Consider the following 22,960-nt stretch of genomic DNA (forward strand, 5'->3'; position numbering starts at 1 on the left):
CGCGCTACGGCGCCCTTTGTAAGGGAAGCGTTTGGTTGGGTCGAGTGGGGGAGACTTTATGAAGCTGGCCCAGACTTGCTGAGCTGAGACCTTGCCAGGAGGTGGCATCACAAGCGACTGTTTCGCGAGAGACTTTGTGAGCGTTGCAGCAGGCGGGAGCGGCGGGGTAGTTTGTGTCGGCGCGAGCGCGCTCCAGCGCTCCGCGACCCGGCGATCCCGAGCGAGTGATTCGCGCTCACGGCTCACCAACACCCAGTGACGATTATCTGAACCGGTACCGGGCCTCCCCTTGGTCGACTCAGCCTCAAATCGGTACCTGCTGCGGTGTGTAAACGTCCGCCACTGGGGAGACAAAGGCGGATGGGCGTGGTGCTGGCCACTCAGCCACTTCGTGTGCCGTGCCGGCCTTCGTAGGTGCTACTCACTAAAATAGCTTGCCCCAACAGCCTGCTAAGGCTATGCTGGGGATCTTTGTCTTTGTTCCCAGGGCCGTCCATAGGGAGGTGGGGTGGCAGGGGAAACTGACACTGAGGTCTTACATCTGACACCGTGATGTCGCAGCCCCCCCCGCCCCTCAAATCGCGGGGCCCAGGCCGGCCGCCCCTATTCGCCACACCCTAGGGACGGCTCTGAGCGTTCCCCACTCGTGAAGGCAGAAATTGCCCTCGAAATATCCCACAAGAGGAATCTCTTTGAAGTCTCGAGACTTCCTAGATACACGTGTAGAGGCACACATGTAGATACACGTGTGGACCAATCAGTTTCAAGGACAATGCATATATTATCATAGTATGTTTTTGGTTTGCATTTTGACTGTAGGTATTGTGGTTAATGCAGACATGAATCCTTGTAATAAGGTTTCAGTTTTGTTGCCAGAAAAAATGGGAAAAACCCCTATTATAGGTTCAAGCCTGCTTAGCTTCTGACATCTGATGAGATCGGGCACGTTCCAGTCGACGTGGTCATAGGCCTTGATAAATACCATTATCGTCTTGTTAACAAAAAAAAGTGCGTTGTGAAATAACTTTTCACACAGGAAAGAACAAAAAAAAAACAACCGGTGTAATTTCAAAACATTTATTCAATGATTGCCAATGCAGGCTGAGTTGAATTAAGACCCCGATTTTACTACGTCGAGGCTGAAGCTGCTCGGTTTGAGCCAACTGCCTCAAAAACTCTAAGGATGTGAACCATAGAGGCTTACTCAGGGGTATGTGGTGGGCAAAGGGATATAATACTTTCATTTTATATTGCGGCGCGATATTCATGCCAACAGCATCCCACAACGCTGTGCATTAATTATATATAAGGACCAAATCCCATATATGCGATTGGCTACGCAAAAAATGGGCAAGGTCTGTTAGCGAGTAGCACCTATGAAGGCCAGCACGGCACACGTGGGGGTGGGTGGCCAGCACCACGCCCGGCCGCCTTTGTCTCCCTAGTGGCGATGTTTACACACCGCACCAGGTACTCATTTGAGGCTGAGTCGAACTAGGGAAGGCCCAGAACCGGTTCAGATAATCGTCATTGGTGTTGGCCGTGAGCGGGAATCGAACCCGGGTCGCCGGGTTCGTAGCGCGGCGTAGCGCTAACCGTCGCCCTATCGCCCAACATACACACACGCACGTACCAAGCAAATAAAAACCCTACTACCAAGCAAAATAAAAAAAAAATCGTAAACAAATTAAGGAAATGGCACCAACACAAAAAGCGCAAACAACATCAAAAATCATCACAACAAAACTGAGTCCATGAGGTCTAACTTACAGTACTACACATCCCAGACTACAATCCCCACTTCCCAGCCAAGGCAAGCCAGGAAACCTTCACAGGAGGGGCGGTGATGGAGTGGCCACAAACAGTAATTTATACCAATCGGTCAAATGTCCAAAAAGTTATTACATATTTTTTCAGCATGTGCCTGGACGAATTAAAAAAAAAGGCCTTTTTAGTTCAACACACATTAGTCGATGCAACTTTAATCACTCGAGGACTGTAGGCGTCGTGCGCTCCGAACCATCTCCACTGCAACGGGTGGCTGAGCGTGCTCAAGTTGTAAAGACATCGATCGCCGGGTTCAACAACGTCCCCTCTAGCACCCGATTGGGACAGCTGAGATTCTTCGCAGCGACGGGTACGTATCGCTTGCCGTTTGGAAGTCACAGAGCTCAAGGTTTGCCACCTGTCCCAGGTTTGACGCGGAACATTCGGGGGGGAATTGATATCTCGGGGTGCTTACCGCAGGGGTTGACCCGTTACGCGTTGTTGCGTTGGCACTAAATTACGGTTTGTTGCAGTGTTCCTGAGGCCGACTGAGACGTATGTTCGGTTTTGCACTGCAGTGGAAAAGGTGACAATCCCTAGTAGGCCTCGAATGTACGTTTATTTTTTTACGTTGAACTTCTTTAGCGCCGTACGTAGCCAACCGGGCTAATCGGTGTTGCCAGATGTGGCCGCGGATGCCGAAAGAAATGAGGTTGTGGGCCCTGTCTGGCCCATGGTCTCTCAGCCGTCTCGCCTCCCACATGCCCTCGACAGCCAATAACCCCGCTACATTTTCCCCGCCTGTAAGGGTAAAAGCGTTCGCAATAACACGGTGTGGTAAACGCACCATTAGGTACACATTTTTTTCTTTTGTGGCCACTTGGGGATTTAAAAAAAAAACTTCGTCAAAAAATGGGAATTTTAAGTTGAAGAATGTTGACGCACTGCTAATATTGTGTTAGTCCATTTTGTGCCCCTTTCATTGGGACTAAAGGTAGTTAGTATCCAGTGCATTTAAAATGTAATGACACCTGGCAAAGCTTGAGATCCATCAGAGTATAAGGCGAGTCTCGCGGTATCATCATCATCATCGTACAGGGGGCGACAGAGGCACTCTGGAAGTTGGCAGTGCCCTCGAGGGAATGGCTCTGGGTGGTTCATCGCCCAATAACAGGCGAAATGCGCGACGTTCACGCCCCCAGTTCACTGTGGGGATGAGAGCACTTCGGCCGAACTAAAACAAAATCAAATCTACGCAACGACCGGCTGCTGAGTACCAAACCAAGTGCTACTGGGTATTTTTAAGTTCAGTCATCATCACCATCAGCATATGTCGCCTTAAAAATACCGTTATTTTTGGCCTAAATTTTGTCGGTGTAACGTAACCGTAACTAAACATTGTGTGTTTGTCCATGCAATCCATGGTGTCGACACATCCACAGCGCTGCTGTGGCATATCCTGCGAGCCCAAAGCCAGCGGCGGTGTGCGTGTGTGCGCGCGCTTCATTTCACGTCTTGTGACCTCCGACGCGGCTGCACAAATCGTGTTGTCAAATTCGTCATGCCAGTGTTAAGCGTGAAATTATACTCTAGCATGTAAACATTGGAGCGTTTGCAGCGAAACGACGGACAGTGCAATGCCGTCCTTGCAGCGTATAACACCGGTACACATCAGGCCGTTGGTCATCTGGACTGAGAAATCATCTCCTGCTGTGTTAAACCGTTTATTGGAGTAACCAGGGTTGCTTCGTGCGAAGTAAAAAAACTGCCGCTGTTGTTGACCCATGCCAGAATTTTTGACAACGCGCGAACCCATCGCGGGTCGCGACCTGCGAACCGATCGCGGGTCGCGACCTGCGAACCTATCACGGGTCGCGATCTGCGAACCCATCGCGGGTCGTGACCTGCGAACCCATCGCGGGTCGCGACCTGCGAACCCATCGTGGGCAGGTCGTGACCTGCAAGCCCATCGCGGGTCGCGACCTACGAACCCATCACGGGTCGCGACCTGCGAACTCATCGCGGGTCACGACCTGCGAGCCCATCGCGGTCCCCTCGCCGAGGTTCAAGGTTCCGAAAATAAAATAAAAAAATTGAAAGTTGAGTTGGCATCTTTACGGCGTCGGTGAAGGCAACTGCGTAAGCGATCACGTGAGGGCATTCACGCAGCTGACTGCTGGAGGCACTGTAGTATAGGACGTCGCATATCCGACCGTCACATATCCGCCCTGACCAATTCACCACCACCACATTCATCCAGTACGGTATATGTGAATGGTGTGACTGCCAATTTCGATCGATATTCACACATCACGCATTTTCGAAAATCCGCCTATTTCTCAGTCTCCAGTGAGTCGGGTATGCGACGTGCTGTACTCTAAAGTCCGAAACGCAACTTTTTAGACGTCACTTTTATTCCTAAAAACTCGACTCGCAAAACTAAATTTACGTGAGCTCTCCCGTGACTTTCCCGGTTGTGCCACACGCTCTTCGGCATGATGTGCGACGTTTGGCTCCACGTGCTGTGAGCGTTTTGAAGAAAAATCATCATCAGGCACAACATCATCATCAGGCACATCATCACCACCAAGAACATCATCATCAGACACACCATCATCATCAAACACATCATCATCATCATCAGGAACATCATCCGGCACATCATCAGACACATCATCAGGCACATCATCATCATCATCAGGCACATCATCATCGCCAGGGACATAATCATCATCATCAAGCACATCATCGTCAACACCAAGCACATCATCGTCGTTAGGAACAATTAAAACAGTTCTTGAAAAATATTCCGGCACGTGGAGCCAAGCGTGGGACATCGCGCCAAACAATGGCATGGCACGACCTGATAACAAAGAAACACCGAAGAGCCGTCCAGCACAACGGGGGAAGCCCACGCAGGAGTAAGCTTGCACGATGTCTGTGGCCACCCCTTGACAAAGTGAGTCGCGTGCAGTGCCGAATTATCCCAGTAGCACAAGCAGCTCCATATGTAGCTACGGGCCCCGCACTTTCAAGGGCCCCGCGCTAAATGCTTTCAGGCTATCAATTCCGGTTCAGTGATTCTACTATAGTACTATACCGCCTTCAACTTTTATGAACGACTGCGTGTGTAAGGTTAGCGATTTGTCGTATTACCTGGCTGTATAGCAAATAAAAAAAATACAATTACTTTACTATGCAAGCAAAATATTTTTTATATTTACTTTTTTTTTATTTAGGTACCCCTTTATAGCATATGCTACAGGCCCCACACTAGCTTCATCCGGCACTGGTCGCGCTACGGGCTACGCTCTCGCGGGAGCGGCCGAGTGGGAATTCCGTCATCCCATCGCGTGCACCACGCCGTTGGGTGCGTCCAGCACGTCCGCCGTATCGACGCCACTGTAAAAATACTCCATGTTGTAAAAGTTGTCGCACTGCCGTTGCTCGGGCATCGTCGCGGGAGGCGGGGCGGCCACGTTCGAGTAGAGGGGCCGGCAGACGTCCCCCTCGGCGTCGGCATCCGACGCCGGCCTGGGCTTGTCGCTGGCAGAGTCGTCCTCCTCGCCCGTCTCGCCGCGTTTGAGCCTCCCGCTCCACGGGAGGGCACTAGCCAACACCACCGGCGCCAGCCTCTTCCTGCGGCGATGATGGTGGGGAGCGAGGAACAACGAGAGCAGAGCCACACATGTTCATAATCATCATTTAATATTTGAAACAATTTTTTTTTTAATTTCACCAAGTAAGGCTCCACTCGAGCTATGTGGCTCATTTTCAGAAGCGACCTGGCCACAAATTTTAGCTCCATGAAGTGGCCTATCACGTGGAAATGTATAACGTCCAAATGCTCTAAATGCACGTCGATTTTAAAATGTGGAAGGAAAACCTCGAGGCAGTCCTTCCAAGGGGAACTCCGCCACCCCACCCGGTGGCAGCTGTCCCCGCGTGGCACAACGCCAACCCTCAGGTGGGCGTTTGTCTGCCAGTTGGAGGTGCCGCGTGACTTCCCAACTGGCGTTGAAGAAAGTCGTGGATCGTTGGTTCCTGTGTTCGGCTCTTGGGGTGTAAGTGGGGTCCATGGCTGAACTTTATAAAAAAAAAATGCCTCTCAGTCCGTGCGGTGAGCCGTTTTAAAGGTCGCGACGTCTGCGTGACTGGCGTTGCGTTTCACCTCGAGGTTGTATACCCTTTGCCGTCCGCTCCGATGGCCACTGGCTTCGTGTTGCCGCTGCAACCATGGCAGCTGTCGACAGCTATCCTGGCTGCCCCTGATTGGCAACTGTCAGTCTTCAATAACAACGTTTAATTACGCTTTCACAATGTGTAATTGGGAGGAGTGGTGGTCCAGTGGTTAGCGCATTATTCTCTGAACCCCGTGACCTAAATTCCACTCCCAGCCAGAAGTAGCATCAGTGGCGAGTGATATCTGAACCCCAACCACCCCCCCCATCCTTTCCTCTGTAAACTTGCACTGACCAGTGTGGTGAAGTATGGTCAAAGAACGTTCATGACAAACGCAGCTTGGGAAGTCCTTAAGGAAACATTTAAATGTTCTTAAGCGTAGACTTGAACATGGGCAAGAAATTGACCGCACATATGGCAGGGGGGGGGGGAAGGGAGTTCCAGACTGTGGGAACAGCAGGGAAGAATAAGCGACCTCCCACTGAGCGAAGGTTGAGTGGGAGGCTTCCACAGAGGGCCTCGGTTGTGCGAGTGGAGAATTCGTGGAGGGAGAATTCGTGGAGGGAGTGGAGCGTGGGGCGTTATGGGAGCGCTTGGCGGGGAGCAGAGTGAGATGAGAGGGGAGTCGGCAAGGGGCGCTCCCACGGAGGATCTTGAAGACGGTGAGTGTGATCTTGAAATCGATCTGGCATCGAATTGGGAGCCATTGGAGGGTTTGGAATGTTGGGGGCAGGGGGGGGGGGGGCGATGCGGCCTCCTCTACAGGTATGGGTGATGAAGCTCCCCTACTGGGAGCTCAGTAGGGGAGCTTGCGAGGAGGGGGGGGGGGTAGCAGAGCGGCCGTTGCGGGGGGGGACAGACCTGGTGTAGATGAGGGCGACGATGAAGACGACGGTCGTGAGGAAGAACACGGTGGTACAAGCGATGGCTATGTGCATCTTCCTCTTCCCGTTGGCGGAGGCCCCCGTGTTTGGCATGGCATCTGGGGGGACTAGACGTCGCGAGAGACGGTGGGGGGGGGGGGAGCACGAATCGTCACGCGGACTATTGTTACAATACTCCACAAGCGCTTCGTCAATCCACTGTAGGGTGACGGCCTTCAACACGCCGTATCAGTAACGGCAGTTTTGACAATACTGCACCACGCCGGTCAACGTGGGTCGTGGTGAAGGTGGGTTGTACATGACTGGTTTCGGATATCACTTGCCACCGATGTTAGCTGTGGCCGGGATTTGAACTCAGATTGTTAATTACGTGGCCACCTCGGGGAGCTGTAAATGTCACCTTTTAAAATGTCTTTGTCGGGTTTCATAGTCCAGTGCGCTAACCGCTGTGCCACCACTCCACACGCACTTCCAGCAAATGGGCAAAACAATTTGAATCCTCCTGAAAAAGTCCCGAGACTCACTGAAGCTCTCCGAGATAATGAAGGAACTTCTGGCGAACATGCCCTACAGAGATATCTATTCGTATGTTTTTTTACTCTACGTATGTTGAACTGTTAATTTCAGTGGTGCTCGCCGTGCACTCAATGGGTTGGCCAAACCAGACTCTTATTTCTTGTTTTACTAACATTACAGCAAAGATAGCTGTTTCACAGCGATTGTAAACATGGACTCGCACACGTAGGCAGCTGTAACCGACTGTGCGTGAGTGACTATAATGTTTATGAATATTGCACAACAGTGATCTGCTTGTGAGTGTACTCTGTTTGAGTACACTCAATGACGGAGCCAGGATTTTCAGGTGGGGGGGGGGGGCAACCCCTCCAGCAATGAAAAATGATAGAGGAGTTGTTAGTAAGTAAGGAGTTGTTAGTAAGTAAGGAGTTGTTAGTGAGTAAGGAGTTGTTAGTAAGGAGTTGTTAGTAAGTAAGGAGTTGTTAGTAAGTAAGGAGTTGTTAGTAAGTAAGGAGTTGTTAGAAAGTAAGGAGTTGTTAGTAAGGAGTTGTTAGTAAGTAAGGAGTTGTTAGTAAGGGGTTGTTAGTAAGTAAGGAGTTGTTAGTAAGGAGTTGTTAGTAGGTAAGGACTTGTTAGTAAGTAAGGAGTTGTTAGAAAGTAAGGAGTTGTTAGTAAGGAGTTGTTAGTAAGTAAGGAGCTGTTAGTAAGGAGTTGTTAGTAAGTAAGGAGTTGTTAGTAAGGAGTTGTTAGTAAGGAGTTGTTGGTAGGTAAGGAGCTGTTAGTAAGGAGCTGTTAGTAAGTAAGGACTTGTTAGTAAGTAAGGAGTTGTTAGTAAGTGAGGAGTTGTTAGTAAGTAAAGAGTTGTTAGTAAGTAAGGAGTTGTTAGTAGGGAGTTGTTAGTAAGTAAGGAGTTGTCAGTAAGTAAGGAGTTGTCAGTAAGTAAGGAGTTGTTAGTGAGTAAGGAGTTGTTAGTAAGTAATGAGTTGTTAGTAAGTAAGGAGTTGTTAGTGAGTAAGGAGTTGTTAGTAAGTAAGGAGTTAGTGAGTAAGGAGTTGTTAGTAAGTAAGGCGTTGTTAGTAAGTAAGGAGTTGTTAGTCAGTAAGGAGTTGTTAATAGTAAGGAGTTGTTAGTAAGTAAGGAGTTGTTAGTAAGTAAGGAGTTGTCAGTAAGTAAGGAGTTGTTAGTGAGTAAGGAGTTGTTAGTAGGTAAGGAGTTAGTGAGTAAGGAGTTGTTAGTAAGTAAGGAGTTGTTAGTAAGTAAGGAGTTGTTAGTCAGTAAGGAGTTGTTAATAGTAAGGAGTTGTTAGTAAGTAAGGAGTTGTTAGTGAGTAAGGAGTTGTTAGTAAGTAAGGAGTTGTTAGTAAGTAAGGACTTGTTAGTGAGTAAGGAGTTGTTGGTAAGTAAGGAGTTGTTAGTCAGTAAGGAGTTGTTAGTAAGTAAGGACTTGTTAGTGAGTAAGGAGTTGTTAGTAAGTAAGGAGTTGTTAGTGAGTAAGGAGTTGTTAGTAAGTAAGGACTTGTTAGTAAGTAAGGAGTTGTTAGTAAGTAAGGAGTTGTTAGTGAGTAAGGAGATGTTAGTAAGTAAGGAGGTGTTAGTAAGGAGTTGTTAGTAAGTAAGGAGTTGTTAGTAAGAAGTAGTAAGTAAGGAGTTGTTAGTAAGGAGTTGTTAGTAAGTAAGGAGTTGTTAGTAAGTAAGGAGTTGTTAGTAAGGACTTGTCCCTTGCTTTTTACTCGACGCGAGTGCGGCGATGACGCAGCCTTCGATCGAGGGTCGAATTCGAACCGCGTTGTGTGATCAGCATCGCGCTCCCTGAAGGTGTCGATGCCTTCAGGGAAGTCGTGGACTGTATACGCGACTGCGCACTATTCTGTGAGTCACTTATAATCGCTTTGCCGTTACTTATTGCCAATTATGGACTCAGACTATTGTCCTATCATCTCATAGAGTCCCTGGCACATAATAATAATATGCTACACAGTGGCAGTGGGGGTCGCAAAATGCCTATTTATTATTAATAAACCCCAATGATCCGATCATTGGGGGGACACGTGCCCCCCCCCCCCCCACTGGCTCTGCCAGTGAATATACTGTGTGAAAGTACTGCGTGAGATTGTGTACATTGTATTGTGTGTGAGTGTCCAGTGTGTGAGGGAGAGCGTAATATTAGTATTCCCATGGTCTTGTGTTTTGTAAGGTGCTTTTAGATGTTTTCATCAAACAACACGACAGAAGTATGTTGAAGGCACACAGCAATTGTGCATAATACCAAAATACCCATCATTGTCTGAAGACGTGCATTGTGGTCCTTCCGTTAAAAAGGACCACAATGCAATTCTTCCGGAAATGCAGATGGATTTTGTGTAAGTGCAGAGGCCTTGCACTTTTTGTATACGTTGTCTCTGTTGTTATTTGAAACCTGTGGTTTTCCAGCCAGTGCTGTTATTACGTTGTGATGGGGGGGGGGTCTCGTAATTTACAGGTCCGTTCTGTGCCCTTTGTGCTGCGATGGAATTTATTTAAAGCATCTGACGAGCACGAATCCTCATTGTTGCGCGACAAAGCTCCCGGCTTGTGATATGGTTTCACCTTCTCGGCTGAAAGTGTACCACTCAGTCTGTTCATCAGAATACGGCGTCATCGTTTGCGTCTGTAGAAAAATATTTACGAGCGCATTAGTGTTGTGGTTATTATAAATATAATAATATTTTCAATTCATTTTCCAATCAGGTTCAATCAATCTTGAAAAAGGTAGACGTTCTCCAACAGGCACGGATCAGCATTCATTTCCATTGGCGCCCCTGAAGTGGTTTGTGGTGGTGGTAGTGGAAATTCTACATTTATATGGTGAGGATATAGTCTTATCACATAGTTGCCTACCCTATTGAATTTAGTGGTAGGCTTCCAATTTTGTTTTACCATTTTACCGCTGGCAGAGTTTCAAAGCAGCAATGCTGTCAGTTCATTTTCTCAAAACTTTAGCAAGTGGAACGGTTAACTTTAAAATTTGGTATGTGGTAGCAAGGGCCTAAAAACTTGGTAGCCTATCGCTCAAATTGGTCCTGTTAGAAAACCCATGGAGTTTGTGTTAAATCGGTGGCCTCACCGTGAATTGGAGATCAACTTCGTTCGACCTGGGCGAATCTACACATGCACACGAGCAAGACAGTTAGACATATATATATACCCACGGCCTTTTTGAAAAGTCACCGTGCAGCATTCCACATGATCACCAATCTACTGAAGCCATCCACTCGCTCGCTCGCCGACGTCCACATCAGCACTGAACAGTTCTGCAAATCGAGAGCGTCAAATGGCCCGGCCCGGCGATGGCTACCTGTGACGGTGTCGATCCGCACCTCGGGGCTCCACTCACTCCACAGCTTCTTCGTGAACTTGTCGGAGGCACGCACTCGTACCACGTAGGCCTTGCTGGGCATCACATCCGTGATGGTCATCTCCGTGGTGTCCAGAGAGGGGCCCTGCGTGGCACGCGACGCACGATGACACGGCAATCCACGAATTACGAGTGCTCCTTCGTCTGTCACCAAAACATAATTTTGTTACTCGATATTTTCCTCAATCACTCGGTGGAGCAGAGCAGCAATAATAATAATAATTTGCACTTATTGGGCGCTTTTCACAAGGTCTCAAGGTGCCATGCATGATAAAAAACCAGAAAATAAGGAACAGAGTGGCAAGATGAAAGCCAGAGAGGAAGAGAGCGAATGAGAACGAGGGCTCCATGGTGGCGAGAAGTTAACTACCTCGTCTGGTATACAGGAGGTCGTGGGTTTGCCTCTACTTTGACGCCTGCTGTATATTTGGAGTTTGCATGTTCTCCCCATGGTCGCATGGATATTTATCCAGGTCCTCCGGTTTTTCCCTCCACACTTCGAATCAACATCACGCGTTTATAGTATTTGGCTGCGATACATTTCCAAACAATGAGCCACTCCATCATTTGTGGCCAGGTCACCTCTGAAAAAGAACCATATAGGTCAGTGGGCCTTACCTGGTAAATAAAAAAAGTTGTTTAATTTAGAATGATCCATAATTGCAAATTCATTTCCAGAATTGCCCTAAAAACTAGGAAAATACGTAATCAGATTGTTTTGCTTTAATCGAAAACTCTCGAAAATGTGCAAATTGCACCCTAATTTATCGACGTTAAAAAGCTACCACGCTAACCTTGCTATGCTATATATTTCCTATGCGGAGATAAATTGCTTCGAGAAAATCGTCGTTAGCATTTGCCAACCCTCCGTGGTACACGTTCAGACATTTTCGGGGGCGACGGCTCAGGCGCCAGGGTTAGGATTGTTTCTGGTCTTTCAGCGGTGGGAGAGTCTTTCTTTTCGGAAGCCAAAAAAAGAGGAATTTGCCGTTTTAATTGTCGACGTTGACTGTTTGCCTGCCCTGAAGACATCTGGCCCTGGGGGTTCGCGCCACTTGCTCGAGACACCGTAGCTCCGCCGTGGCTGCAGCTTTTTGTCCTCTGTGCGAAGATTTAGTTTTTTTTTAGTTTTCCGCCCGACGGTGGCGACAACCAATGAAAACCAACCCGTGGGGAAAGAACGCTCAGAGCTTATTGGCAGGGAAAGGCTGCAAAAGTGGGGCTCGAGATAAGTACGGGCGAGGCGAAAGCCACGGACGATAAGTTGTTTGACAAGTTCGCCACACGATTACAGATATCTCGTCGGAGGAAACACAACTGGGAAACGTGGCGGAGTGTGTATGCCACGGAGGTCAGTCATTTGAAGGTGGAGCAGGATCAAAAGGATGAAATAAAGAGGTGGGGCCAAGGGCCGGTGGTCGAGACGTTCATTTGTGGAAATGGAACCACAAATATTAATGGCTCATGTGCTGGAACTAGATAACAAAAAAAAATAACCCTACGTCTGTTAAAGCAATTGTTTGTTTTACTCATTCTTCAGTTTTGCCTTTTTAAACAATTGCGTTTTAATGCGTGTTAAACCACTCTGAGATCCTCTGGCGTGAAGGACGAGTGATCAAAAACGAATCATCGTCATGATTGTGAGACCATGAGAGACGTATGTTTGTACGTATGCTGAGCTTCTGTCGCACTGTTCGTAGCCAGCCATGCAAATCGGAGGTCCGGGAAATCGGATGTGCGCCAGCGCACGGTGACAACTGGGGAGGCATTCATCTAGGCAGTGGAATGGCTACGGTTGATGATGATGATCTGTAGATCACATACGTTTCCGTAGCAGTGTTTGTGGTGCATGATATTCGATAGCTGTTGATGGTGTATCTCTCTGCGACTCCACGCTGTGGTCCCCGGCACGATGGCTGCAACTGGAACAGGCGGGGAGGCTGAGTGGGTACAGCCTCCCCCCCCGTGGCCATCTCTGAAGATCCGCTGCTGTGTCAGAGGTTTTAGTGGTTGGCTGTGTCACAAAGCTGTGTTTAGCTTGCAATAAATGAGGGTGCAATTCGGACGTTTTCCAGAGTTTACGATTCAACACAAAAAATGTAGATTACGTATTTTTGTAGTTTCAAGTAAATTTCGGAAATGTGTTCGCATTTCCGGATAATTCTAAACTAAACCATTTTTTTATTTTACCAGGTAAGGCCCCACTGAGCTGTATAGCTCTTTTTTCAGAAGCGACCTGGCCACAAATGATAGCTCTACGAAATTTTCACGTGTAAATTAATAGCAGCCAAATACTCTAAACGCACGTTGTTGATTCTAAATGTGGAGGGAGAAACCAGAGGACCCGCAGAAAAATCCACACTACCAATGGGAGAACATGCAAATTCCAAATATACAGGTATCCGGATTCAGATCAAACCCACGACCTCCTTTATACCAGTGGGTGTTCGTATTACTGATGCTTGTGCAAGGGAGACAAAGGCGGCCAGGCGTGGTGTTGGCCATCCACCCCCCTTGTGTGCCCGTGCCGGCCTGCATACGCGCTACTCGCACTTGCCCCAACAGTCTGTAAAAACTAAACGGGGAATCTTTGTCTTTGGTCCTGATGTTAGCAGTGGTGAAGATTTTGGCAATTGTGTTTTTCACGTGGCGTTGATGACTTCACGATTGCCTTTGACATCAGCGATGACGACGTTGTTGTCGTCGTCATCGTCGTCGTCGTGAATTACCTCGTTGTACACGCGGGATGTGGCCGCCTTGTAGCACACTTGGAACTGGAGCGGGAAGGCGTCGGCCTGCTCAGCCCACGTTTTCGGGTAGCTCCAGCTCACGTGCAGCGCTTTGCCGATCCAGCGCAGGTGCAGATCACCGGGGGGATCCGGTTTCACTGAGACCGGTTCCAGCATCGCCACCCACCAACCAGCCAACCACCCACCACGTGCATGACAACAACAAACAAACAACATCATCAGTTTAACACGTAGTCAGCTTTTTCGCGACCAATATCATCCATAATATAGTTTTTTTGGGGTTAGATCACGTAAATATATAAATGTGTCATTAAACCCGCCACCACCCGACACAGCCAATTAGTAAGGTTTGTCACGTAAACAGAACATGCCAATTCGTTACTAGTACAGCACACCGGTGTGTTGGAAAGCCAAGCCACAACATTTACAATCTGAATATGACGTTTTGACAGTAATTACAACTAGCTTTACCAGGCGACAGCCAGATTTGTGGAGAAGTAAACCTGTTTCGTTCCTTAAATAGAGGCGTTGTTCTGCCCCACCGCAGATATGGGGGTGTGTTTACACAGGAACTTCCTGATATGGCGTTGAGTTTGGTCACGTGACCAGGACGTTACGAGTTAAGGGTCTCGAAGCCACGAGGCAAGGCAGGGGTGTCAGCCATTACAAAGAGTACAAATAAGAGGCACAATTAGTTCATTGTGGGACTTTAAGAAGCGTTGTCTGTAAGTTCATGCTCTTATAATACTGGGAATGCTGTTATAATATTATGATTGACATTATAATGCTGTAAATTCCTTTATAATGTTAAATTGTTATGATAAATATTAGGCCTAGTTAACAACGAAGCCTGCCACTTGCACTATTGTGAATGTTATTTGTAGTTGGATGAGTCAAGCCAGACTTGTGCCCATGTAACTTTAATGCGTTCTTGACAGCAAGGACGAAGAAGTATCTCATCCACAGTTCAGTGTTATGTGCAGCACTGTCCATTTGGGCTGCAGTATGGTGATTACACAAAGTGACCTTATTTAACACAGTAGATTATTCTCTTGTTACAGCTATTCAGTGCTTATGTATGTGTCTGGTCCATCCAGGACCTATTATTGAGATTCATGTTATCTAACACAATGTTATGATGCTGCAGTTTTCATTAATTGTATTGTTATTGCAAGTATTAACAGATGCTGTATTTTGTGCTGTTTTTCCATCAGTTTTACCTCGAGTCTTTTCATTAAATACGTTGGAGTCGGACGTTCACCCTGGCTCTGAAGGTTTATTGAATGCGAGGTTAACTACTCGGAGAGTGGTATCAACGCAGCGCACAGCGACGCCGAGACAGGCATAGATGTGATAACATCACTTTTGCCTTCTTCTTACGCGAAGTGGCCGGCAGCTTGGTGCAGTGGGAACACCTGTGTGTGCGTGTGTGTTGAACTTCTTTCGCACCGGACGTAGCCAACCGTGCTTGTCGGAGATGCGTGGGGAACGGGGTGGTGTGGTGAGTGAGTGCGGTGAGCACAGGCCACTCACAGATTGTTTTGTGGAAGAAGTTCAAGGAGTTGCTGTAGTTGCAGCCGAGTGGGTTGATGGCCGTTACTGTAACGATATACTTGCCGTACGCCATTATTGTTACCGCCAAGTGGCACGTGTTTGGGGGCAAGTCCGCGCTACGCCGACACTCCACGTGCGTCTTCCTGAAAACCACGCACCACATTACGGGGGGGGGGGGGGGGGAATTCGTTTGACGAAGAAAATCGTCGATGGAAAATCTTCGTCGACAAAGCTATGTTGTCTCGGTCAACAGTGACGACGAGTGGATGAATGAAACGATCCGTAGCGAGACAATATGACTGTTCAAGGCAAGGTGTCATCTTCACCCCCCCCCCCTCATCATCACCACCACCCCCCACCATGCTACTGTTGTGCGGGAACTGCCCCATCAAAGATTAGAGCAACTGGCCGCCACTGCTTGCTTCAAATCGACTAATTTGTCCAGAGCCCTGCCCACCTTGTCCTTTCTAGAGCGCTCCATGCGCCACGCGCGCCTATGGAGGTTGTACATATGAGGTTGAACTTCTTCCGCACCGTACGTAGCCAACCGTGCTAATCGGAGGTGCGGGCGAAGGACAACAAACTAGACACGAAAAGAAGTTGTAAGGAAAATTGCGTTTTCAATTTAAATGGCTTCAAAGTGCATAGCCCGAGTGGCTTCATAATATCGGAAGGAAGAGCATTCCAGACGGCCGCAGAAGCGTAGCCGCACAATGCGGTGACCGTCTTTGTTCGATGGCCGGCCAAAAAAGCCGCTGCCGCTGCTAGGATGACCAAAGGTCGGTGGCGGGGTCGGGGTCTAAGTGGCGGTGGGTTGCGCAGGTGCTGCGTGAGCGGCAGGAAGCCTCACGCGAACGTCGTGTTGACCCTGAAGTCTGTGGGCAGGTCGGCGTGCTGTCCCGGTACCCAGGTGCACACGATCAAGTGGGGGTTGTTGCTGTGGCAGGAGACCGTCGGCTTCTCGGGGAGGTCTGCCCACACAGACACACCGTGGTAGGGTTTTTAAAAATGTAATTTTAACTCCAGAGCACGAGTGAGCAATTTGTGCACCCCCATCTATCGAGGGATGTGCGGTGGGGTGGGGGGCGTAATGGCACAGTGTTAATGTCTCTGGGTCGATGGGCCTCTGCGTAAGTCTATGGGTCTCCGTGTGCGTCAATAGTTCTCCATACGAAACAATACACTTCAAATTTGATCTGTATCGCGTCTAAAGCCAACCAAATTTCAAGATGCTTTACACAAGCGGTGGGGTGTGTTTATTGAACAGAGAGAAAGAGGCAGCCATAGGAGAACGGGAAGGTTTTGAGCCTGGAGCCAAATAGATGCAGGGAGTCCACAGTTCTAGACCTTGGGCGCAGCAGAGGAGATTGAGCGACCTCCCACTGGCTTGGTAGACGTGGACCCTCATCGCCAAGAATGAATTCGGGCCCCATGTCCAATTTCCTCCCCTCACTTCGTAGCCCGGTGCCCAGGCCCCTCTGTTCCGTGAGCCCTGGTGCAGTTGCACCGCCTGCACACTCCATGGCTATGCCACTACCCTTCACTGAGCAAAGTAGGCGGTCGCTTGCTGGTGCTAGCAAGTGTTCAATTAAATTTCGATTTAAAGCTTTCGTGACTGCAGGGATTCATCTTCTTGGTTCTTTCGGTAAAGTCACCACGTAGAAGGGAAACAATAAAATAATAAAAATAAAACATAATAAAATAAAATTCTCACGACGTTTCGGCCACAACACAAGTAGCCTTCTTCAGTTCTGTTTCTTCACCTGAAGAAGGCTACTTGTGTTGTGGCCGAAACGTGAGAATTTTATTTTGTTATGTTTTATTTTTATTATTTTATTTACATTCTACGTGACTTTACCGAAAGAACCAAGAAGACAGTGTTCAATAAGTTACATTTTATTTTAGCCACAGTCCTAGACTAGTCGATGACATCGTGTGGAACTTTAAGTCTGTTCGAACGATATGCGTGTTGTGTGAAGGGTGCACATTTTTCCCTACTCCCAACATTATCAGATCAGCCAATCAGTGAACTCATGAAACATTTTCATATACATAGTCATACTGTATACAGCCAGTTACCATCGTGGACGTATGTCTCTAATCCATCTCCTGTGTTAGGAGGTGGTCACCCCACCCTTGAGCGAGCCGCTCTTGGCTGAGCACAATCTGTTATGGGTATTTGGATGCTTTCAGATTAGGTTGTGTATAGCGTACACCTCCACCATACTGCTCAAGTGCATCTGGGGTCAAGGACCAGCAACCTTTGAACCCTACTCTCAATTGCTGCAAGAGACAAAGCTCAACTTCATGCCTTGTAGGACTGAGTCTTTGAACTGCAGTGACACCAATGGTTGTGGCGATGAGATGTACTAATGTCTGATACGGCTATTGTTCACAATTGCACCCATTAAATAATGATCTGAGTCTGCATCTTTATTCAGGCTCGATAATGTCATCGTCTCGTCGGTCCCACTTTGAGGTTTGGTGGGTAGTTGTAAATCATTGTCAACTCAAAGTGACCATTAGGGCTTCATCTGCCGTGGAATATTTTCTGGAACTCCCCTCGCAACTCCTCCCCCGCCACCCCCCAGCTTGCCCTGACGCCGAGTGTAGGTGGGGGGATTTATTTTCAGGACCTAAGCTCTGGACCGCTCGAGGTAAAAACATTTTTTTTCAACTTTTATCATTATTCACACCACGTAAACAAAAAAAAACCCAATTTGTCTGTCGGTGAATGTTTCCGTCGCCCAATCCCGTCGCGGCTCGGCTGACTCACAGCCCACGAGCAGCGCGACCTGCTGCAGGAAGCGCATGCTGTTGTCGTGGCAGGTGTAGAGACCGCTGTCGCTGGGCGTGACGCGCCGAAGCAGCAGGGCGCCGCTCGTCTTCGTATTGGTCCCGTTGGTGGTCCCGTGCTCGCCACCGCCCTTCTCCTCCAGGACTCTACCGTTGAGCGTCCAGCGGACGGAGGACGCGCCGGCCCCACCGGGCCCGCCGGCCCCACCGGGGACGCAGCTCAGTTCCACGTCGGTGTAGGCGAGCGCCACCTTCGTGTGGGGGCTCACCAGGTCTGACCGGCGAGGGACAAACGACGCCGTTGAACCCGGCGCTCGGAACGCTCTCGCGAATGAGCGACGCGCGCAGATTTTGATTCTTGCGTTTGGAATGTGGTGTGTGTGTGTGTGCACGCTGGACTTCTTTCGCTCCATTTGTAGCCAACCGTGCTAGTCGGATGTTTTATAGCTTTCACCCTGAGTTTGCCCTGCAGCCGGCATTCTTGGGTTAACGACAGTCATTTTCTTAAATGCCAATGGAAACTTAGTTGAGGCCCTGATGAGCTTCGATAGACGTGCGCGCGGGGGGTGTGGGTCTTGAGAAGGGAAATGTGCTCGTTTATTTAACTCGACGACGCCTCGAGTGGGATGCTGCTGCCGGTGGGAACGGTGGGGCGAAGGGTTGCCAACGCTCCCGGATTGGCCGGGAGTCTCTACGGCAATTGCCATCGATTTCCCTGTGCCGATCGAAAAAGCGATCATCCGGCAAATTCTATTTATACATTTTTAAAATAGAACAGTCAATTAATTTGGTGTAAAAAAAAAATATCCCGGCATAGCTTCAGCCAGAGAAGGCAAAAGCAACCGGTGGCGCGTGGGTCCAGAGAGGTGTTGGGGTAACAGCGGACACAATATTCACAACAATCACAATTATAACGACGATTCCTGTCGCGCCGTGCATTACTCTGAAGCCTGCACATTGGTGACCTTATTGGGGGGCAGGCGGGCGGGGGGGGGTTAACGACGTTCAACCCGCGTACAGCCTGGCACGTCGTCACACGCCGTCTTTGCGACCAGTGGAAATTAATGAAGCGTGAACCAACGGGGCCGTAACATCCCCCCCACCCCCGCCTCTTCCCCTCCCCCCCCAAAAAAAAAATGTGGAAGTGTGAAGCAGATGTGCAGCCCCCGCGCCACGCAGAATGAGGACGTTCAGCGGTGAGAACAGCATTGAGCAGCGCGTCTCTCTCTCTCGGTTAACCCCTCCCTGCGGGTCGAGCGACCGACGCTCATTCGCGCGCTGGCCACACAAACATCCCTGGCGGGCAGTAAAAGTCGGAACGATGACACAAAAAAAACAACAGCGGTCATTTATGATATAACGGCTCGCCCCGGATTGCAAGCCGGGCTGGTCTGAGACCGGATCACATGCTTGGATGGGCGACCGCCACTCGCGGCGATTTGTGATAGGCTGCGTAAATATTTACGCGATCCAGCCCACAAAACCTCTATTTGGATGATATTGGTCGCCAAAGCCAACTACGTGTTAAACTTGTTATAGGCGCTTTGGTTCTTTCGGTAAAGTAACGTGGAAAGGAAATACATTTAATAATATAATACGACGTTTCGATTGCAACACAAGCAGTCGTCATCAGGAAGAAATACATTTGAGAGAGAGACAAAACACAGACACGGAGACACACACACAAGCAGAGAGAGACAACACAGGCACACAGAGAGACAACACAGAGACACACAGAGAGAGACACACAACATAGACACACAGACAGACACACAAGCAGAGAGAGACAACAAAGAGACACACAGAGAGAGACACACACAACATAGACACACAGACAGACACACAAGCAGAGAGAGACAACACAGAGACACAGAGAGAGAGACACACAACATAGACACACAGACAGACACACAAGCAGAGAGAGACAACACAGAGACACACAGAGACACACAACATAGACACACAGACACACAAGCAGAGAGAGACAACACAGGCACAGAGAGAGAGAGACACACACCATAGACACATAGACATACACACAAGCAGAGAGAGACAACACAGAGACACACAGAGAGAGACACACAACATAGACATACAGACAGACACACAAGCAGATATATGACAACACAGAGACACACAGAGACACACACAACATAGACACACAGAGACCCAATGCCTATGTGTTGTCTCTCTCTGCTTGTGTGTCTGTCTGTGTGTCTCCGTGTCTGTGTTTTGTCTCTCTCTCTCAAATTTAGTTCTACCTGATGACGGTTGCTTGTGTTGCAATCGAAACGTCGTATTATATTATTTAATTTATTTCCCTTCCACGTGACTTTACCGAAATAACCAGACAGTAATTCCTGCAGTCACGAAAGCTTAACATGAAGTTTGTTATAGGCTACGGGACTACGTGGCGGTCAGCGAAGACGCACTGCAGATAATGCGGTGTTGTACTGCATGTGTATGCTCCCCAGGCCTCTGCGTCCTGCCTTCACGAACCCGCAACGACCAGCCTGATGACGGATATGATCAAATAACCCAAATGACCTGCACTGTTGGAAGACCGGCATTCCAGCACCGCACGGTTCGCGGACGTCGTTTGACCATACTTCGCCGCGCTGGTCAGTTTGGGTGGGCGAAGGTGGGCGGCTTAGCTTGCGATCCCGCGTGAGTGCGGTGCGGCGAGGGATTTCACTCCACTGCCCTGTGCCTGCGCGAAGTGGAGCCCCACATTCACGGACTATCCCGTCTCAATGTCGATTTGAAGCTTTCGAGACTGCAGGAATCCATGCTCTTTGGTTCTTTCGGTAAAGTCGCGTTGGTAGAAATAAAATCAAATAAAACAAATCACGACGTTTCGATCGCAACACAAGCGGACTTCATCAGGCGGGACAACCACGGCAAGACAATGGTGAAGCCGACGTCAGCATTTTCCTGCTGTGGTTGTTTCATTTTATTTTATTTCTACCTACGTGACTTTACCGACAGAACCAAAGAGTATCCAGTCTCAACCGCTGCTTAGTTTAGGGCAGAGGTCGGCACCCTATGGCTCGCGAGCCAGAGGTGGCTCTTTTGATGACTGCATCTGGCTCGCAAATAAATCTTAGCTGACATTTCTTAACATGATAGGACTTATAAGTCGTATCATGTTAAGTCTTATCATGTTAAGAAAGACGTATCATGTTGAGAAATGCCAGCTAAGATTTATTTGCGAGCCAGATGCAGTCATCAAAAGAGCCACATCTGGCTCGCGAGCCATAGGGTGCCGACCCCTGGTTTAGGGGAATCTGGAGGAACCGGGCGCGCGCACTCACGGCTGATGTGGTCATCGGCCACATTTAGAGATGGGCCCCTCCCTCCCTCCCCCACCGCCCTCCATAGCCACGATGATGTTTTTTTTTGTCTCCCCGACCTAAACGTCGTTCTCACGCCGCTTTCCACACAAGGCGAGGGGTCGCCGAGAGTGCGCGACTCGAGCGGCTGGGCTCGGTCTTTTGCCACCGCCACCACCGTGGGTCGACAGTGGCACGCGCTTAGGCAATCGTTCTCCCACCACCCACCCACCCCCTTCTCTCCACCCCTTTCCGCGAGGGTTGTGCGTGCCGCAAGTCGGGGATGACTGGGACGCAGGTGGTGTTTACACGGGACGCGGGGACAAGGAGCGTCCCCCTTCGAAGACGCGCGCATCATCGCGAAAGCAGAAGTGGGCGGAGCCTTCTGGCGCAAACAAAATCGACGGGAGGGGAAAGAAAAAAAAACAGCGTCTCCATCTCTGGCCCCCCAGAGAACGAACAATGTATCCGTGGTAAAGGCCTTCGCAACTCATCGGATTTCTCCACTCGAAATAAAGCTTCAGATGCTGGTGATGAGCATCTGCACCTGAATCTCTGCTGCGCTATTCACTCCGTACATGTTCGGTTTATAATAGAACACACATTTTTGGCTGTGACATAATGAGGATAAATGTTCCGGATCTCGTGAGATCTTGGTAACACACCCCCCACCTCTGCCCCCCTCTGCCCCCCTTTGCCCCCCTCAGTTATGGAATCGTTGGCCACTGCCACGGCTTGCCAGGTGCAGTAGGTGTGGGCTGTTAGCAGGGAGACGGCAGTGACAAGAGATTGTCCCCTCGGAATCAGAACCCTGGAAGGAATCCGACAAGCTACGAAGCTTTTTTTTCTTCACAGATGTCCAGTTGGAGACAACAAGTTGTAGACAACAAGTTGGAGACAACAACAAGTTGTAGACAACAACAAGTTGTAGACAACAAGTTGGAGACAACAACAAGTTGTAGACAACAAGTTGTAGACAACAAGTTGTAGACAACAACAAGTTGTAGACAACAACAAGTTGGAGACAACAAGTTGTAGACAACAAGTTGTAGACAACAACAAGTTGTAGACAACAAGTTGTAGACAACAAGTTGTAGACAACAACAAGTTGGAGACAACAAGTTGTAGACAACAAGTTGGAGACAACAACAAGTTGGAGACAACAACAAGTTGTAGACAACAACAAGTTGGAGACAACAAGTTGTAGACAACAAGTTGTAGACAACAACAAGTTGTAGACAACAACAAGTTGTAGACAACAAGTTGTAGACAACAACAAGTTGTAGACAACAACAAGTTGGTGACACCAAGTTGTAGACAACAAGTTGTAGACAACAAGTTGGAGACAACAAGTTGTAGACAACAACAAGTTGTAGACAACAACAAGTTGTAGTCAACAAGTTGTAGACAAGTTGTAGACAACAACAAGTTGTAGACAACAACAAGTTGGAGACAACAACAAGTTGTAGACAACAAGTTGTAGACAACAAGTTGTAGACAACAACAAGTTGGGGACAACAAGTTGTAGACAACAAGTTGGAGACAACAACAAGTTGGAGACAACAACAAGTTGTAGACAACAACAAGTTGGAGACAACAAGTTGTAGACAACAAGTTGTAGACAACAACAAGTTGTAGACAACAAGTTGTAGACAACAACAAGTTGTAGACAACAACAAGTTGTAGACAACAAGTTGTAGACAACAACAAGTTGGAGACAACAAGTTGTAGACAACAACAAGTTGTAGACAACAAGTTGTAGACAACAACAAGTTGTAGACAACAA

At 48.6% G+C, this 22,960-nt stretch overlaps 1 protein-coding gene across 2 annotated transcripts in view; it reads right to left on the minus strand.

Moving 5' to 3' along the window:
• Nucleotides 1–1,063: 1,063 nt before the first annotated feature.
• Nucleotides 1,064–22,960, minus strand: part of LOC116950753 (interleukin-6 receptor subunit alpha-like) — a 36,296-nt gene continuing 14,399 nt past the window's right edge. For both annotated transcript variants that reach the window (XM_032968780.2, XM_032968779.2), the window contains exons 3-12: nucleotides 17,823–18,116; nucleotides 15,897–16,017; nucleotides 15,026–15,189; nucleotides 13,472–13,629; nucleotides 10,683–10,827; nucleotides 10,452–10,489; nucleotides 9,935–9,995; nucleotides 6,811–6,940; nucleotides 3,672–5,406; nucleotides 1,064–3,596 (exon numbers count right to left, since the gene is read on the minus strand). In XM_032968780.2, the coding sequence (XP_032824671.2) occupies nucleotides 5,109–5,406; nucleotides 6,811–6,940; nucleotides 9,935–9,995; nucleotides 10,452–10,489; nucleotides 10,683–10,827; nucleotides 13,472–13,629; nucleotides 15,026–15,189; nucleotides 15,897–16,017; nucleotides 17,823–18,116 (1,409 nt within the window). In that variant the 3' untranslated portion in view covers nucleotides 1,064–3,596; nucleotides 3,672–5,108. The remainder of the gene's footprint in view (nucleotides 3,597–3,671; nucleotides 5,407–6,810; nucleotides 6,941–9,934; nucleotides 9,996–10,451; nucleotides 10,490–10,682; nucleotides 10,828–13,471; nucleotides 13,630–15,025; nucleotides 15,190–15,896; nucleotides 16,018–17,822; nucleotides 18,117–22,960) is intronic.

This window comes from Petromyzon marinus, chromosome 40 (genome assembly GCF_048934315.1).
Source record: "Petromyzon marinus isolate PM22_M1 ecotype Great Lakes invasive population chromosome 40, UKy_Petmar_22M1.pri1.0, whole genome shotgun sequence".
NCBI classification, from domain to species: domain Eukaryota; kingdom Metazoa; phylum Chordata; class Hyperoartia; order Petromyzontiformes; family Petromyzontidae; genus Petromyzon; species Petromyzon marinus.